At 41.7% G+C, this 19,009-nt stretch overlaps 1 protein-coding gene across 1 annotated transcript; it reads left to right on the top strand.

Annotated features, from left to right (window-relative positions):
- The first annotated feature begins 1,416 nt into the window (after positions 1–1,416).
- LOC116501917 (lymphotactin-like) lies at positions 1,417–13,674 on the top strand. Its single transcript, XM_032207560.1, has 4 exons — positions 1,417–1,488; positions 10,037–10,118; positions 12,593–12,710; positions 13,375–13,674. Exons 2-4 carry the CDS (start codon positions 10,049–10,051, stop codon positions 13,478–13,480), a joined length of 294 nt encoding a protein of 97 aa, XP_032063451.1. The 5' UTR covers positions 1,417–1,488; positions 10,037–10,048; the 3' UTR covers positions 13,481–13,674.
- The last annotated feature ends 5,335 nt before the right edge of the window (positions 13,675–19,009 follow it).

Consider the following 19,009-nt stretch of genomic DNA (forward strand, 5'->3'; position numbering starts at 1 on the left):
ACTTGGACTAGACTGCAGCTACCTCCAGCCCTACATTATTCCCTGAAAGCACCATGTTCCCTCCCTTATCTTTGTACTTACCCGCTGCAGGCCAAGGCGGCAAGTCCTTGGGGAGGAATGGCACAGCAGAAGTGCAACACTGCCCATGCTCATGTCACGAGCTACCTACGTTAGGTCTGAAGGAAGGGTGTGGGGAGGAGCAGCAGCCTCCACGACCCACCTGCTGCACCTCACTCACAGGAGAAGCAAAAGGGCACTCAGGAGCCTAGAGGGTTGGCAGAGCTTCGGACCTCAACCCCATCGAATTGATTTTCAGTGAGAGCTGTGCTCCCTTCATGAAGAAGATACAGAGGAATGAGATATATTTAGTTAGAGGGCACAGAAGGAGAGATCAGATGGGAGCACGAGAGTGCTTAAAGGCTGAATAACAAATCATGATTGCGAGGCTCAACCAGGTTGCTGCCAGAAGGATCGAGGTACAAATTCAGAGAGAGAGGAAGATTTTGCTAACTTCCCAGCTCTGGTTCCCCATGAGGGAACTCCTGCAGTTTTGCAAGGAGCACCAGATTTGCACATCTCCTGCGGGCTTCATTGCCAAACAATAAAACCATACATACAAGTCACAGAATCACAGAAGGGTTTGGGTTGGAAGGGACCTCAAAGCCCATCCAGTTCCAACCCCCCTGCCATGGGCAGGGACACCTCCCACCAGACCAGGTTGCCCAAAGCCCCATCCAGCCTGGCCTTGAGCACCTCCAGCATTGGAGTAGGCACAGCAAATGTATATATACACCAACTGCTTCTCTACACAATATGTGGACGAAGGAGATTTATCTGCAGAATAATTCCTCCTGATTGAATATGAAACAAGATGCTGGTAATATCGCATTGTAATTGATAAATTGGATTTGCAGGTCCCCATAAAAATAAAGGAATGAGACAAAGTATAGGCAATGCAGCCTCAGCATCCCTACAGCCTGGATCAAAATATAGGCATTCTCCCCTCTCTGGTTACTCCTTTTAAAAACCATAGCTAATTGCCACTGAAAAGTGGTATTACTAACTCAAGGTGAGAGTTCAGCTTCTACTTATTTTGCAGTCGTCGTTTGCAAAAATCTCTGAGACTGAGGCTGTAAACTTTATCTGTCTTATAACTGAACGACAGAGCCTTATCCCCTGACAGAGCAGAGGACTCCAGCAAAGAGAAGTGGTGCCTGGTGGCTCTAACACCCTCTCCACAGCCCGTTTGAGGAACAGTGCACTGCCACGGCATTACTTCTCTATTCTGCCAGACCTGTTTCCCCTTTCAGAATGAGGTGTCCTAGTTATACTTTCTAATATTCTTACAACTTTTGGAGAACCTCAGGAAAGAAACACTGTGCACTAGCATTATTGCTACTCCAATTGAATCTGCTGGTCGCATGTGGTGAAAGGAGGTAAAATAGCTCAGCTCACAAGTGGACTGACGACAAGAAGAGCTGGAGCAAGGTAAGGACTGGGATAAATCGGGCAATCCTTGAGTTTTATAACTAGAGACAAACAGCTGACCCTGGTCCTATCTAGTTTGGGGCTGCATCAATACCTGCTTAGTTCAGAAGTACAAATTGCTCTATCAAGCAGGGATTAGGTCATCTACTGCTACGCATGCCTGTATATTATGAAGTCAGTAGCCTTTTCATTCCACATATTAAACAAGACCTGGGCAGCCTGCTCTAGGTGGCCCTGCTTAAGCAGAGAGATTGGACCTGATGGCCTCCAGAGATCCCTTCCAACCTCAACCATGCTGTGATTCTGTGAAAATAGCTGCTTATCTCAAAGAACGGTAATATATGGGATGGAAGAAATAAGTCTCATAGGTCAATAAATAAGCTAGTGCACATGGAGCAAACTGATCATCTGAAGATAGACCTGGCAGAAGCATGTGGCCTAACTGGCCACTGGGACGTGGTTCATTTGGGATGGGTTTGTTTATGGGAGGAAAGTGAGGGCAGTCACCGGATTTGGCGTGCTTTGCTGGAGTGTGGAAAGTGCTGCACATTGGGCCACACAGAACCACAGGAGAGGAATGAAGTGGCCCGTGGCCATGCCAAGATCAGCTGAATTAAGTGCAAGAAATGTGACAGCCATGGGAGGGAGCTCTTAATTTACTGCTGTCATAGACATGGTGGGGTTTTCTGCAGCCTTTAGCGAGGGATAAAATTAGTTTGCAAAGGAAAAGTGAAAGAGCATTTAACAGCCACAGCTTGCTCTTTGAAATTACGAAGTATAAAATGAAAGCTCATCTGGGGGGGTGGCGGGGAGGAATTTTCCCATCTTGCCTCCCACATTGCATCACTCACTGCAGTGAGCTCAGGTGAATAATATAGACTGGTGCACTTGTCTAACGCAGGCTTTCATACTCATAGTGATGCCGAGGGGAAAAACCCAGAGAACGACTAAACCCCAAGGATTCTTTCAGAAAGTTCTGAGCGGAACATTGTCAAGAGTAGGTGTCTGCTGCAGGCCCGTGCGAGCTGAGTTCTTTTTTCCTCACCCCTGTCATCTAAGCCTTCATTCGCACTGTGACCTTCCCATTGATACTGGCTCACTGAGCAAATGGCTAAGGGAAGATGGAAGCCAAATGAAAGGAAAGCGCTTCTCAGCCTGTATCAGTGTAAAGGTACCAAGCATAAGCACCAAGTCTCCTTTTGTAGAAGATGATGGTAAGTGCTATGAGCAGTTTTAAGAAATGTTTTAACACTTCGTAGAACAGGATGTGGCCCAAAATTGTCAGATTATAGTAACCAGCATGAAGAAAGGCAATGCACCTCACCAGCAGTGTGGTTAGAAAGTGTGGCAGTTCTTCATCTGAGAGATTGTAAGAAAGTACCTCTTATAATGGCTATGCCTGTTACCATTCTTTTGAATTTTGAAGGAAGGAAAAAAAAATCCTCATTAAAAAGAAATCCCTGAATTTCTCTTGCAAAAATGCTGGAGTGGCCCCTTCCTTCCTTCTTCTCCCCTTTGCTTTTTATGTTTTTATTTTTTCCTCTTCTCTTCCTCTCCTGGAAGCCTTAACTGCCAATTAAAATCTAGAAAGTTTGTTAAATTCTGTCATTGGACCTCATGAAAGTTTTGTTATTAAAAACACTTATAACTTTTTTTTTAAAAACAAAAAAAAAAATCGCCTATGTGAGGAAAAACAGAACAAATAAATTCCAGGGATTCCCTTTTACAAAGTTCAGAGAAGGTAACCTTTCCAAAAAATAATTCTGCAGTATTCATCTGCCTTCCCTTTATTTTTAATTCACTGACCACTTTCAACTGAAGTTAGAAGAAAGAAATCCCTACAAGCTTTGCAAAAGAGTAGTCTCTGAAGAGAGAGAAAGATTCAACACGGCGCCTGCACCGTGGGGAAACGTCAGGAGGCTAAGGGCACGCACTGCTTGGCAGGAGGCCAGTCAGCACACACGAACTGGACAGCCACAGGACAGCAGGGAGCACGTAGGGTTCTCTTTGGCTGGTGAAAACACATACCAAGGAGTTAGAATAATTCTTTGGTGGACAAGAGGAGTTAGCAGATAAGGGACTGAAAGTTGAATCTAAGCGTCCTGGTTCTGCTTATCGTTTTTCTGTCAGGAACCTGACACTTTGTTTGTGATGCTCTTTTTATATAGCCCTCAACTCCAAACGCTCAAATAGTTACAAACTGCAAAAATTATTCCCTGACAATGATAAGAAAAACCCCGCATTCTTGTAAATAATACTACACACACAACAGATGAGATTGAGACATATAACTATCACTGATCTGTGTTTTTATATCTCTGCTCCCCAACACTCTTAGTTCTTCAACATATTCTCTGTGGTGACCATCACAGAGCAAAGGAATTTGAGCTCGTAGCAATTGGCCAAGTGGCTCTTTCCACAGTGTGAGATACAGTAGAGGAAACCATCCCCATTGAGAAAACATAAGAATTTGAGTTTCTTTAGTTTTCTGAGGAAAGCTCAGGTTTACCCAGAAGCAAGATATTGGTTCAGATTTATCCCCAGTGTCCACAGACATAGATACCTGTGGTCAGACAAGCATATTTATTTTTCACTCAAAAGCTTTGACTCTTCTCCTGAAGACTTACAGAGTAAGACATGGTTCCCACACCCTTGATCCTACAGATAAGGCACACATGGGAAAAAAAATGCTAATCAAGATCTCCATTGTCTGTTTTACTTGAGAACTGAGGAAGAGAAAGAAGAAGGAAAAAAAAAAAAAAAAAAAAAAAAGGAAGAAAAAACTATTAGGATGATCTGAGAATATTCCATGAATTCCCAGAAAAAAAAATATAGTACGATTCTATAAAGGTATTTAAATATGGTACATGCTGAAACAGGAGTCACAGTCACCTTTACAATTCTCTGCAGATACAGCCTTGCATGGTGTTCAGTTAGCTTGCTGGTATGGATCTCATGAAGAACTGTAACATACAAGATCAACTCAGGTTACAAAGTTGGGGATCAGAGACTTCCTCTTGGAAACCCTTGGGTGACTGTAAAACTGCTCATTTATAAACATGCTGAAAGAAATGAAAGACTTATTCTGTATAGAAGCATGCATTTAGCTGACTTAAAAACAGGAGCAAACCAGGATGTGATTGCATTCAGCTGCCTTCGTATGTTTGGTTCAAGGTCCCTTTCAAACCAAATCATTCTCAGTCTAATTTTACATATCTGAACACTTCAAGTTGGATGCCTGAGGGAAAGATTTTGTAACAACTTCTTATTTAAGAGCACACGCTACATCAGGAGAGGAACGTGTTAGCAGGAGTAAGGAAAAGCTGGCAACATAGTACTGGAAACAGATGGCCTACAAGCAAAAACTCTAATATGATTAAGAGAAAGCATTGTTAATATGGTTACATTTCAAAAGGAAGAGTTCTGCCAAAAGCAGCACAAAACAGACTAGTTATTAAAGATGTGATTTAACTGATCAAATTTGTTCAGAAGTCACTGCCTCTGAGCTGTGACCACTGAGCACGTGTTTATTTCCACTCCGTTTCAGTATGAATGAAAAAGACTGAACACAGATTCCCATTTCCAGGTGAGGGGCAGAAGCTTCCTAAGTTATGCTAATACTGTCATCAGCTGTTACCTGACCATGTTTCAATGCAACAATCCCTCCCCCCCCCAAAAAAAAAAGAGTACCAAAGTGGGTCATTGTTTTTAGTGGGTCTTTATTATACACCTAATTTTGGCTGTTTAGCAGAGATTAATCCTGATGTGAGTTTAAGAGTAAATACTTCAACTTGTGCTGAACTATGGAGCAAGACCTAACAAACCTGGTAGAAGGCACAACATAGATTTGAAACCAATTTCAATAAGAAAGTGAAACTAAATGCCAGAATTACCTATGAAATCAGTATAAAATCTGAGACCAAAAGTGATGAAAAAGAAAGGAAAGAAGGGGGGAGGAGTGAAATCATGTGGAAATCACAACTGGATGTCACTTGTCAGTAATTTTTTTAACCAGTTCTCCAACTGTTAAGAAACAACACATCACCAAAATATATTAGGGTCAGATTCATCACACATAACGTACTTGCTTACTGCCTTCAGCATTAGATGTGTGTATATTGAATCTTCAGTTAACAGAAACATACCTCCTGATGCTAATATCTCCCACCCTAAAAACAGTGGGTTGAGATACATAAATGTATGTTCCTGAAAGAGGGTATTTTTCTGTACAGACTGTAGGTTGGTTGGTCAAGAGTAAATGAGCTGAATAGGAACTAAAACTGGAGCAAACATTTGTAATCAGCTTCAGGCCTGAAGAAGAAAGGATGGAGAGAGAGAGAATACACAAATGAATTTCAGGCGGCAGCTCAACAGATACAAAATGCCACAACTGCTGTGGTCACCATGCACGTGCTGAAGCACAGTAGCTGATGATGTATCCTGGAATACCTGAGCCGAGTAACCTGGAAGAGTGAAAATAACCTTCACGTTCAAAGGGCTGCAGAATATTCACTAGAGACGCTCATTTCTAGGAGTGTATAATTTACTTATTTGTAAAGACCTTAGCCCATCTCTTTGAAATGCAATACTTCAAACTCTTTACCCTGGTGAGGAAATTCTCCTATCAGGCCCAACATGCTGCTCTGTGCATATTCTTTTTCCTTCAGCAGGTTTGCTGACATGAAACAGGGTACGTACAATAATTATTTCAGTTTAAATGACCTGACCTTGTTAAAAACTAAGAAAATGATTGCATTCATCAGTTGGTTAGGAGCTGTACTAGCAGAACAGGCTCTGACTTTGCCTCTTGCTGTGCGTGATCCGTGAGAGTTATCTACGCCCTATTGCTTTATTTGTGAAATGGAGGCAGGCTGGTCCAAACAAACAGGGGCTGAAGTGCTTAGAAGAGCCCTCAAGTGTCTCAAGCAGGGGTTTGCTGTTGCTCTCCTGGGGCTGTTTAATCTTTATGGTTGCAACTGCTGGCAAAGCAGGCATGGTCAGTGAATGTTTTACAGCCAGTACTCTTTGGAAGAGGGTCTAGAGCTTACGTCTCCCTTCTTCCACATGAGTCTGACCCAGCTGTATGGTGTCTTCTTCGTATCAGTTAATATTTACTAACTCGTTCTATTCAAAATATGCATCATTTCAGACTGAAAAGTCAGACAGTATCTTACAACCTTGAACCCAAAATATGTTATTGTGAAGGAGATGAAGGCCATGGAGGTCAAGTATCTTTAGGCAGAGGGAAAGTTTCAAACTGGCTGTCCATCATCCTGAACAAGTGCTTTCATTTAAACAGAGTGAGAGAGATTGACAGCATAGAACAGTGCTCCCACTACCTCGTGTCCTGCCAGCTGCACTCCAGGAGAGCAGCTTGAGCAATGCTCCAGGAAAGGCCTCAGGGCTGCAGATCCCAGTGAGAAGCAAGGTTGTTTCCACAACACCAAATCCCATCTCTTCCATATTTCTTACTGGATGATTCCTAATACTTTGGGCACAGATGTACGTGACTGGTTCTCTCCCCACATTGTATAGGAAGCCTGGGAGTCAAGCTCAAAGCCCTTAGTGTTTTTTGTAGTTCAGTAGGCTTCCAATGTTAGGTACTGACACACCTACACATCCATACCTGCCCTATCCACTGTACATACCTGCTCCCTGTAGGCACAGAGGGCCCGTATTAACCAAGGTATGGCAGAGAAGGGCAGTTGTCATGGCACGCAAAGCAGCAGACCTGTAGATGAGAGCTTGGGAAGCATCATGGTCCAGTTAATCATCTTTATCCACAATTCAGACTATACAATCAAGTAACTACAAAATCATACTATCCATTTCAACTGCGGCTTTACCACACGCTGCAAATGATCAGTTCACTCCAGCACGCTTCCAAAACATACTACGATGAGTGAACCACAAAAGACTCAGCCAAGTGGCAGACAAAAGGCAGCTTCACATAAGAACAACCCTGGAGACCACAGCAAACGAGAACTATGAAGATGGGAAAGACTTGCCACAAGGCAATTTTTCCACCCTGCATCAAGAACAGTGAAAAACTGAAGAAGCAACAGACTTTCTAACACCACCTCAGGGATCAAGCAACAAAGTGCAGGAGATTCTGTGAGAAGGACTGACTTTTTCTGAGTTGGTTCATGCTCAATGGAGCTGGTGGACCCTTTTACTCAAAGCTGTGGGCACAGTATCAGTGAGTAAACACACATGCACCGTATCATTGAGGAGAAGTGGGGGAGCATCTCCTGCCCTAACAGGGAGAAAATTTCTTTCATCAACGACAGGGCTGCTATCTTGCATCCCAAAGCTGCCACATACCAACAAGTTGGAATACCTCATTCAAAGAGTTATTTCAGGCAGTGTTCAGCAATGCTTGGACAAAGACGTAACATTGAATTTCCCAGTAGCACTGCTAAGGTCAGTACAACTACGCCCCTGTGTGGCATTACACATGGACTTTGGGTGCTTTGGGTTGAAGCTTTGGCTTCAAAACTTTGGGTCTAGTTTTCTATTTTAGTGCAACTTATGTTGGCATTACAAATGGATTTAACAGCCATTCAAACAAAGCAGCAACTACCTTACGCCTGCTTACAGTCTACTTTTCCCCTACTCTTCTCCAGCTTGCATGCCTTATATAAGATGAAAGAATCAAACCAGAAGGAACAGGTCACATGCAGATATGTACAAGTAAACCAAGTAGCATGTACTCTAACTGTAAGAGCTACGGACTATTACTGGGGTTACAGATCACCCACTACAGCCTAGGAGCCAATCTGAGCTCAGTTCTTAGCTCCATCTAATTTTCCTGAGCAATTGCTGGGAAGTGACTTCTGCATGCTGTACTTTCCTGTGTAAAACAATTCATATTGATGTTATAAAAAATTCTGAAATCTGGAAATAACCTGCTGAGATGAGGCGTGGAAGTCAGAGCAGATTCCCATTTGCTTCATGCATTGCACTGACATCTACTCTATACGGCTGCCTTACTAGCTCATGCACAGACAGCCTAGTGCTCACCTGTTCATACAAGGCCCAGCTGGGTCTCTGTAGGCCTAGCAAAGCATGGCTTTTTCTACTGGCCATGAGGGGATCTTTCTCCTGAGAGGCTCCAAACAATGATGCCAGCTCAGGTGCTGCTAAATGTGTTCACTGGAGTTCCACAACTTGCTTGGGAAATATTTGCTGGTGCAAAACCCAAAACCACTGTCATGTAACAACGCTGTCCAGTAACCCAGACCAGTCCAGTACCCTCCCTTTTTTGTACTAGAGAGATCACAGCATAACACATATAAATAAAATTAACCTCTTACCTTTGAAGCCACAGTATTTTAGTTATATGCAACTAGCAGAAGGGCTAGTGGATCTGGCTCTATAAATAAAAGAATGTTCCCCTCTCCCAGCATATTAGTGGTATCAGCTTTGGCCATAAATCACAGAGAAAACAGAAGTTTTGACAAGTTCTACCACACATAGAAATGGGACTGATAGCCCTCCAAAGCTTTTGGGGAGATCATTTTCTGTGTGTATGTGGTGGTGGTGGTTTTGTGTGTGTTTTCAAGCACATATTTTTATGGATAACACAAAGTCAAATGGGAACCTCTTTGGTGTAGGAGATATTTGAATTAATTTTGTACACCTGTAGGTAACTTCCAAAAAAAAACAGATATTAAGTATTGGGGAAAAAAAGGAAAAAAAGAAAAGAAAAAAGAAAAAAATCAATCACGGCTTTTTTTTTTTTTTTCCCCACAGTTGAAGATATGTAGTATATTAGATCTAATTGCTCTCGGAGATTCTAGTTTGTATCATTTTGATTTGTTTCAGGTGAAAGTTAAATGTTTGACATGATCAGGACTCTTTTGGGTGTGGAATCTCCATTCACAGAGATTTTCCAAAGCCCTCTAGGACATGGTCCTGGGCAACTGGCTGTTGGAGACCCTGCCTAAGCAGGGGAGGTTGGAGCAAATGACCTCCAGAGGTCCCTTCCAGCCTCAGCCATTCTGTGATTCTGTGAAAGCTACGTTAAGTTGCACATTCAAGTGACCAACAATCTATAGCTACTATGGAAAACGCCACTTTTGTCCTGTTTCCATCATCCATTAGCTCACAACTCCCCTTTCAAGTGGTCCGTTGGTCAAAGAGGTAACTCTGAATGCTATTCTCTACCTCTGTGGTGGGACTCAGCAGCAGCTCTGTAACTCGAGGTGTGAAAGGACAGGAACACTTATTAAAGGTTTCCACTACAGAACAAGAGCTCTCACTTTTTGCAGCTTGAAATAAACCTAACTTGCAACAAAGAAGCAAGTGCAACCACAGCATGGTTTGAGCAGGAAAAGCCTTCACAGGGGGGCTAGTAAAGAATGGGTGGGGAGAAGGAGGTGGTTCTATCACCAGAAAAAGCACTGCCACTCAATTTTTTCCACTGACAGTCAACCCCACCATGACGCCCCAATAAGCGAGCACAAGAACTGACCACTGAGTGACAGTATATAAGCTCTGTGAAAGGGGGTTCACAATAACCACTTTCTTCTCTGCCTTGACAAAGAAGCCACCAGCAATGAAGCTCCATACTGCAGTTATCCTGGTCATCTTCTGGCTTGGTGTCTTCACCATGCACACAGCAAAAGGTAAGTTTACAGCCTAAGAGGAAGACAGGAATTGCTCCACGCTGTACTAGTGGGCTGTCCCATTCAGGCAGGATTCATTCTCAGAGCTGATTCATAAGATCACACTTGCAAGAAACCAAGATCAGAACTACAAGAGAGGCAGCTATAGCATGAGGGAATTTATGGGAGATCTCATTTGATGTCTTACCAATTAGTGCTTGGCTTCTGCCTTAACGCAAGGAGAATTTCTATACCTTAGTACTCTTACAGGGGTTTTGTGCCTTATTATCTCTCAAAACTGTGAAAGCTTGAAAATGCGATGTCTTCTAATCTCACTGCTGCTATATGCATTAATAACATTTTCATACATTATTTCTTGAAACAGCTTCAGATTTATTCTTTTCCTTTAAATAGGTATACTACTTTTCTTTTTTTTTATGTCCTTCTGAAACCATAAAGCCTTTACCAACTGAATGTCTCCAGCTATTACAAGTTCTTCCCGCTCTGTACCGCATATTACCTACGTGCTTGTTTCTAGACAAATATTTTGGATATAGACAGGCAAACTAAGAACAAAAAGTGTAAAGGAAAGCAAGGGATCTATACAAGGTTTTCTCTCTTCTCCTGATTTCATACAATTTAGTATCTTGTTTAAGAACATTAATGAGCACTGAAATGAACCATGTTTGTTAGCCATGTTTCTAGAGGGGTTGTATTATAGTGACATTTATGACTTTCGGATTAAGCCACACACATCTTGTAGAAGACCTACATGTAGAACATCCACACAAACACAGACACTTACAATCAGCTTTATGCAAACAAGCTGATAAAAATCACGGAGAACACTCATATGCAAGCCATACGCAAACCCACAAAAACATGCAGATATAAACACCCAGAAAAGGCATCTTCACAAAACCACACCAAAACCAAATTAAGACCTGCTAAGCATTCACAAGATTATGTAGCTACATGCTGAGTGCTTTGCCTTAGTGCCCCTAGAGCTGGATCATGCTATGTTCTCATAGATTGACTAGTGCGACTGCTGTCCATCTCAGCAACGTGTGCCTTAGTACCACAGGCTGGCAGTTTGTACGGCCATGCTCCAGGATGCCTGATTTGTCATAAATATTACCCAAGTCTGGAACATTACGCTGGGATGGTGTGCAAGGGGTAGAAAAAGGAATAGAAGGAGGAATGACAAAGGATAGGAGAAGAATGGGAAAAAAGGGTGCAGATTTTGTGCCAGGGAAAACTTTGGTCTTGCTCCCAGGTTTACAGAACCTCTGCTGGTATTCCTTGTGTGCATTTCCTGGAAATGGCTTAGTAGAAGAGAAATCCCATTTTCTGGGATACTAAGAACTGTTTGACTATCTTTGAACTCTTTAACATCACATTTTGAAAAGACAGTTTTGAGCGATGCAGTACTTACACTGAGTCTCAAGAAAATATATTGTATCGCACATGACTAATACGAGTTCAGAAGAGATACTCCTTCAGGCAATGAAAATCCCAAGAATTAGCAGCTCTGCCAGTACCCATGCACTGGCCATGCCACAGCTTCTCCAGAGGCTGAAGCACATTTACTTCAGCTATTGCAACTGCTTCAAACAAAGAAAAACTCTCGGATAATGAGATTACGTGAAGCAGGTTTTATACTTAGCAAATTGTACCTGAACAGCTCTTGGACTACAAGGCATTTTCCCTATAAATTCCTCTAAAATAAACCTCAGAATACAGCAACATTCTGTTTGTCCTCATCGTGCCTTTCCAAACCTATCTTTGAAGGGTGGGGGAAAACCAGAAATGATCAAGCAAAGGCTTCCAGTAATATACACGTACACTCCATCTCACTTAAACGAGCTGCCATTTTTCATTATTACTATGCAACATGACAGTTGCACAAAGAATTTTATATTGATGCTGCCTCCTTATTAATTTCCATTGCCTTTCCTTGAAACATATCTAAATGATGGAGAAAATATAGGATTAGGTAGCACTCCACTACCCATAACATTAGACTTGTAGCAAGAGTATGCAAATCCTAAGCATTCTGCCAGTTAAATCTATATTTCAAGTAGTTTTTTGTTGTTGTTGTTGGGGATTTTTAGGCTAGTTTTGGATGCCCGGTATGAGACAAGTAGCCTTGCCTTCCTCCCCTTCTTGTGAAAAGTAGGGGCAATTATATTGATCCACATTTAGATAACATTTTGAAATCTACCTAGTAAAGGTGCATTACTCCATATGGGCACTTAAATGCAGACGATACAGACCTAATCATAATGATACCAATAAAATTTCAGAGATAGTCTCACAAAACACACCTTAAGCTCTTTTGTATAATTAGTATTCTGGCTGCACATCTCATGAGACACCCCAGTTCTAACCATAGCTGGAAATCATCTGGAATTTGTAATTTAAATGTAGTTTTTATGGTTAAATGTGAATATAGTACTGACCACCTTTGTCTCCATCTACTTTTCCCCTTGCAGGAAGCATTGGAAGTCAACCAATGCGCAAATTTGCTTGTGTGACTCTATCTACACAGAAACTGGACATCAGACAGCTTGTCAACTATGAAAAGCAACAAGTTCCCTTAAATGCTGTCATGTAAGTATCTGGTGCAGTGTCCACTTTCAGACTTACCCATGCAACCAAGCTACCATCAAAAGGGAAATGGTATCAGAAGACACTTCAAAGCCCAACTTGCTAAATCAGGCTAGTTCAGGTCACCCTACCAGTTCCCACATGAAATAGTAAATCAGCAACTGAGGAGGTGAGGGAGACAAAGGGGAGATCCTGGAGAGCCTGAACACGTTGCTCACAAATGCTGGTAGAAGTCTCACTGAACAGCTACATCTTTCTGCCCAGAAAGCTGAAGAAATCTCAGTGAGGGGGTAGGGTAAAGCCAGAAGCCCAGTACACTGAGCCAAGGGGAAAGATCACGTGAAAGAGTTTGCGTTAACTATGACTTCTGTTAGGAGACATTTGGTCTCTTGATCTCACAAGCACATGCTTTTTAAATCAAATCTGGGACCTGCTCCTTTTTCTTAATTGAATATCACCATATATGCATATATGCTACATACATACCTATGTCACAGATATGGAACTGATGTTACTAAGCACTTACTAAGCACCAAGTAACTACTACAAACTCAAGCATGTGATACGGTTTTACCATACAGATCCTCATGCTCTGCATAAAAGTAGAACTTCGAGCCTGGCTTTGTAGACCAGAATTTAATGGCTGTCTGACTTTTTCTTCCTGCAGGTTTATCACAGCAAAAGGTATCAAGATCTGTGTACACCCTGATCAGAAATGGGTACAAGTTGCTATGAAGAGAATAGACCAAAAACGTACCGCCAAAAAAAAATAATCCTGCCCCAGGCAAGCATCTAAGACCAACAGAATGGAATCATCATCAGTGCTGCACAGACCAGGGATGAAAGCCTTAATATCTGCTTGTAGTCCTTGTTGGCAATAAATTCTCTGAACATGAACTCATCAGAATGTATTTATCACTGGCTGAATATCTGCTGACTTAATTTTATAGCTGGACTCTGTTACACTGTTTATTTTCTGAAATGCTTGTTAATATTTATTTACAACTGAATGTAGGTATCTTCTCATCCTTGCTGACCTGACCCATATGGTATTTAAGGGTGAATGGCAGATTGTTTCACATGCTATAGAATAGATTACCTCTCAGAGAGATGGAGATAGACGTCTGTGATGACGGAGGTCAATGTTCTGCATTGAGTGCTGGGTTTCAAGAGGTTCCGTATAGTTGTATGGTTACTCATACCTATATAAACTGTAAGAAAGATAATCTTATGCTTCAGGCTATTGCCTGATCAGTGCAGTATTTAAGAAGGGGGTCTTCGGGCCTTCTATTTTTATATGTTGTATTGCACTATCAGCTTTGACTTTACTCTCAGGCCCATGTGATGTATGGATACGCTCACAAAGGGCTAATTCAGGATAACTGTAAGAAAGCAACCCTATTCAGACTTGTACTTTGGAAGACTTGTCCTACTCACTGACTTCTGTGAAGTTGCTTTCACCTTCATTTGGGACAGAATTGGAAAAAAAAAAAAAAAAATTTTGAAGATATTGTGTTTTGTTTTTCCCCTTTGTTTTTCACTGAATAAGCAAGAATGAACCATAGCTGAAGTCTTTACTCCACAAACTCATACTTCGTTCCCTCAGGCAGGGAATTCACATATGTAAATGTCTCTTATATTCTCAAATTTTATCAGTTCTACTAATACTAAGTTTTGGATTTTAATAAAACTACCGTGAGCCTGGAACCAAATGGTACATGTCTGCTTGTACATAACACAGATGAAGACTACTGAAACAGGTACTAACATGACAGCACAAATCTGAGACCTTCTGGGCAAACCAGCTAGAGCTGACACTACTTCCAACTCACGACTCAGATTGTCATCAAACAATCAGATGCTGGGCTGAAATACACCATATCCAACAGTAAAACCCCTCAGTTCAGACAATCCTTCTTCAAAAGTTTAGGTATTGTCAGTCATCCTAGGGGTGTGTGAAGCCTGTCACATTATCAGAAGTAGATACAGAAGAGCTCTTGATAAAGAGAGACAACTCCTGGTGTTTGGGGAACTTGAGGGGTGGAGGAGAAGTATAGGCACAGGTACTCCAGGAATAAACCTCCTCTTGTACTACACACATGTATGTAGCCGGCATTATCTAAAATATGGGCTTTTCATTACAGATAACATCTTGGTGATGCATGTGAAATTGTAACACTTCCAAACTATCCTACAGAAATAAAATCATATTCCTCTAAAAGGCAGTCTTTACAGTTCCCTGCCCTGGTCAAATCTGGAGGCCAGATTTGTCTCTCAGGACTCAGGTTCTATCGTGGCTTAGTCTTGCATAGGGAAACTCATTTAGTTTTCACTATCCAAGAGAGAAGTTTTAAAGCAGTGCTACTGCCCAGGCACAGAAGAGAAGGATGGCTGTATTTGTTACACTACAAGCCAAGACACCGTGAGCCTCCATCATGTGGAGCAACGCCTTCTTGCTGACATTGTCAACAGCTACACTAGAAAAAAATAGATGTGACAACAACCTTGCTAAAAAGAGTTCCAAAGGTAGAAGGAATCACTGAGATGTTTCTGGAATATGACAATTTACAAATCACCATTCATTCATTTTAACTGAAGAGCCCAGACCTTATGTTATAGACAACAGAAACAATTCTCTTCCTTTCAGCATCGCCAGAATACTAGCAGGCTACAAAAACAGGTTACCTATAAAAGCATTTCTGTGGTAATTTATACCTCAGATGTATACTATCAATTCCCATTGATCCTAGAATCATTAAGGTTGGAAAAGCCCTCAAAGATCATGGTGTCCAACCATTCCCTTACCACCACTGTCACCCACTAAACCATGTCCTTAAGCACCACGTCCAACCTTTACTTAAAGAACCCCAGGGATCAAATTCATCCTGTACCAGAACTTACTAAAAAGTTGCTTTTGGCAAGCAGGGCGTTCAAGCCTTCACTCATATTCAGTAGTACCTTATCCTGGAATTAATCTTGCTGAAGTGAATAGGCATTTTTTAAATTAGGGGAATCACAACCTGAGGATATATTAATTAAACATAGCAGTTAATATTTTATACCTGCTCATCATTATCACAGTACATAAAGTGATTAATAACAGTTTCTAAGAATGAATCATCCTACTTCATTATTGCATCTTGCTTGTTATACGTTGTAAGATCTGTAATGATCCTTCTGCCCTTCTTGCAAGTTTACTATGGGTGGCCAGTACATACCACATCTCTTCCTACTCAGCCATTAAACCTCAGGGACTTCCCCAACCTTCCTTGCTCGTTCCTTACTCCAGTCCTTTGCACAGTCCCAGCTGTCTGCTATTTTTGTCATCTCTAGCTGTGTATAACCTGGAGGCTTATATGTAATAGTACTGCTCCTGCCTAGCACTTTTCCCTGAGGCTCTCAAACTGCTTTAAAAAGAATGGAAAATATTATTGAAATCTCCTTTACACACACACACTAAAGGCAAGTGCAAAATGAAGAACTAGAGTGCTGCTGCTGTGTTGTAGGCAAGTAAGAACCCCAGTCTTAGCCTCCATAACATCCTTGGGAAACATTTCACTTAGAAAACAGAAGGCTCCAGGGTATGTTTGAAGGTCTGGCTCTGTGGCTGCACTGATGTCCTCCTTGCACCTGGCTGCCCACCCATTTCTTCTCCAAATGAAGTACGGAACAGGGGGCTCAAGGTGACTGCTTCCCTTCCCACTTCATCTTTTGTGAGACTGCAGCCTGTAATACAAACATTAATTTTCTTTGACTCCTTTTGTACGATCTGTGGTTCCTGTTGCCGGAAAGGACTCTCCAAATGTACACGGCAGACCAATGGGCAACAATATTTGAAAAAAGTCAACCATCTCTCTTCTGCCATACAGTTTCTGAAGGGGCTGAAGGGATGTGTTGCTACAGACCTTTAGCACAGGAAAAAGCAGAGAGCACAGCAGACAAACCCTCAACTACTGTAAACATTCATAGTTTCACTATATTTAGAGACAGACAGTACATACTATCCCTTTGTGCACAGCAGCTTTTTGCATAAGAAATATACTTCCTGGGCAACAAATTATGTAACTGCAGCTGTACTATTTTCACTGTTTATAATTAAGGAACTAGAAAGTTAGATTTACAGCTTTTGTTGAAACCATTATTAACCATTAACTCAATCCCAACCCCCCAGTGATGAGCTGGGATATTCCTTGATTTCTACATGCCTCCTGCCTCCACCGTTTGTGGATTACTTTACACTGGAGGTTTTCATTAATCAATCATATTTCAAAAGCTTGCTCAAGACCCTACATGGGAAGAAGAAAATGGAAGAGGACTGGGTACCTCTGTACAAATACTAATGCATCGGTGATGCTATTTTGTCAAATATTGTTCCATGGCATGAAAAGTAAGGCATGTTAATTCAGCAAATACAAATACTTTCCTTCTCTCACCACTGTGGAGTAATGCACTGGGAAAGCTAAACCTTGTATTTTAAATAGCAAAAGAATTAGTTGCTTAACCCACGTTATTGGGGTTTGCTGCCAAAGACACTGATTTAAATTCTATGGCAAGCCAGTACAGTAGAAGGTAAGGGGAAAGGTAAGGAAATAACGTAAGAAGAGTGGCTTGGATTTGTTACAGAGAGAAGTGGTATGAGGTAGCCACACTAAGCCCTTATTAAGTCTTTAAACAGCTCCCTTGCTCCCTTATTACCTTTGTTTTGTATCACGTGTGCTAGAGCAAGTCTCTAATCACCTTGGGGCAATAGAGGCCTAAAAGATGTGCCATAAACCTCGAGGCCCTAAGCTATGCTCTCACTAGCAAGTCTCTAGGAATCAAGAAATGGAAAACATCTGAAATCACAGTAATGCAAATGGTCATCAGTAATTCAGAAGTAATTCAGTAATTTCAGCTGAGCATTTGATTTGCATGCAGGAATAAGACTGGTAGTGCTATGATGAGCAACATCACTGGTGCACGCTTGAGTAAGCCCATCTGCTCTCTAGGCATGTCTAAGGCTCTTGCAGCAATACTTGACCTCTTCTGAGGGCACTCTCCTGATTCCTTTACTGCCTGCTTCGATGCCTGTGCACTTACCGAGAGCTATTGATGCCTGCTGTTTCCCACCCCATCCAATCCAGCCACCCATGCCCTCAACTTGTACTTTGGTTTAGGACATCTGAGAACAAGGGAACAAACCTGCCAGGACAACAGCTACAGAGGCTGTACAGAAATTTTCAACAGCATTCTGTTGTCATATCATGGCTTACCTTTCCCCTGTTTCATTTGAGAGTTAAAGGCAGCAGAGAAAGAGGAAATAGCACAACAAAGAGCTAACACCCAAGCAGCTAAGAAAACCTGTTTCTCCTTATCCTTCTCACCTTCTGGTCTAGAAAACATTTAAAAAAAAGAAAAAAAATGAACCAGCATGTTCACACTAACAAAAAAAATAGTGTTTCCACATTCATACAATCTGCCTATGTACTTCTACACTCCAAACGGGAAAGGAAGTACTGGAAACGCACTCTTCTGCTATTAATTTTGCCATAGTTAGAAAGAGAATACATCAGCCCATATAAGATCCCATCTACAACATGACCAGAGCAAAACATGGGCACGCTTTCCAGCACCTGATCTCCAGGAATTTTGAGAAGCCTGTTTTATGGAACAGTAAACAACTTCCCTAACACAAGTATGGGGAAGCCATTTAAATGAAGTTCCTAACTTCAAGAGCTTTCTTTAAGACATTTCCAGAGCATGTGCTCTGGTTGAAGTTCTGCTTATTTCCTCCACTCTGCTCCTTCAGAGAGAGCAAAGTAAACAGGGTTGCACAGCAGGCCCTGTCCTAGTGAAGTTTTGTGTTTCCTCTGTCAGGCTGTGTCTTAGAATAAGAGATTTCAGACCAAATTATCACATGTTCATAGCGCAAAGAAGAGGCTGGACCTGTCACAAGAAAAAGACTCCAAGATACAAGTACTTGTACTTATTTGTTCATTTTTGTGCAGTGGCTTTCACTTGATTTGGGCTGATTGTTTTATATCATATTGAATATTTCTTGCATTAAGCCCTTAAAAACTGAAAAGAGAAAAGACCACAAAAGCTATTTACCTTTTAGTCTCACAATACTTGAGATAGATCTGAGAACTTTCTCCTTGCCTCTGGTTTTCTGAGCCTTTTAGTTTTACACTGAGGTTACAGTTTCCGCACAAGGTGAAAAAAAAATTTATTGTAAGAACAAGGACTTGAAGCCTCCCTGAGACTGGTGTTGAAGTGAGTGACAGCAAGATCGCATATACTTGTAGGCAATCATTTGTATGTGC

Source organism: Aythya fuligula, chromosome 1 (genome assembly GCF_009819795.1).
Source record: "Aythya fuligula isolate bAytFul2 chromosome 1, bAytFul2.pri, whole genome shotgun sequence".
NCBI lineage: Eukaryota > Metazoa > Chordata > Aves > Anseriformes > Anatidae > Aythya > Aythya fuligula.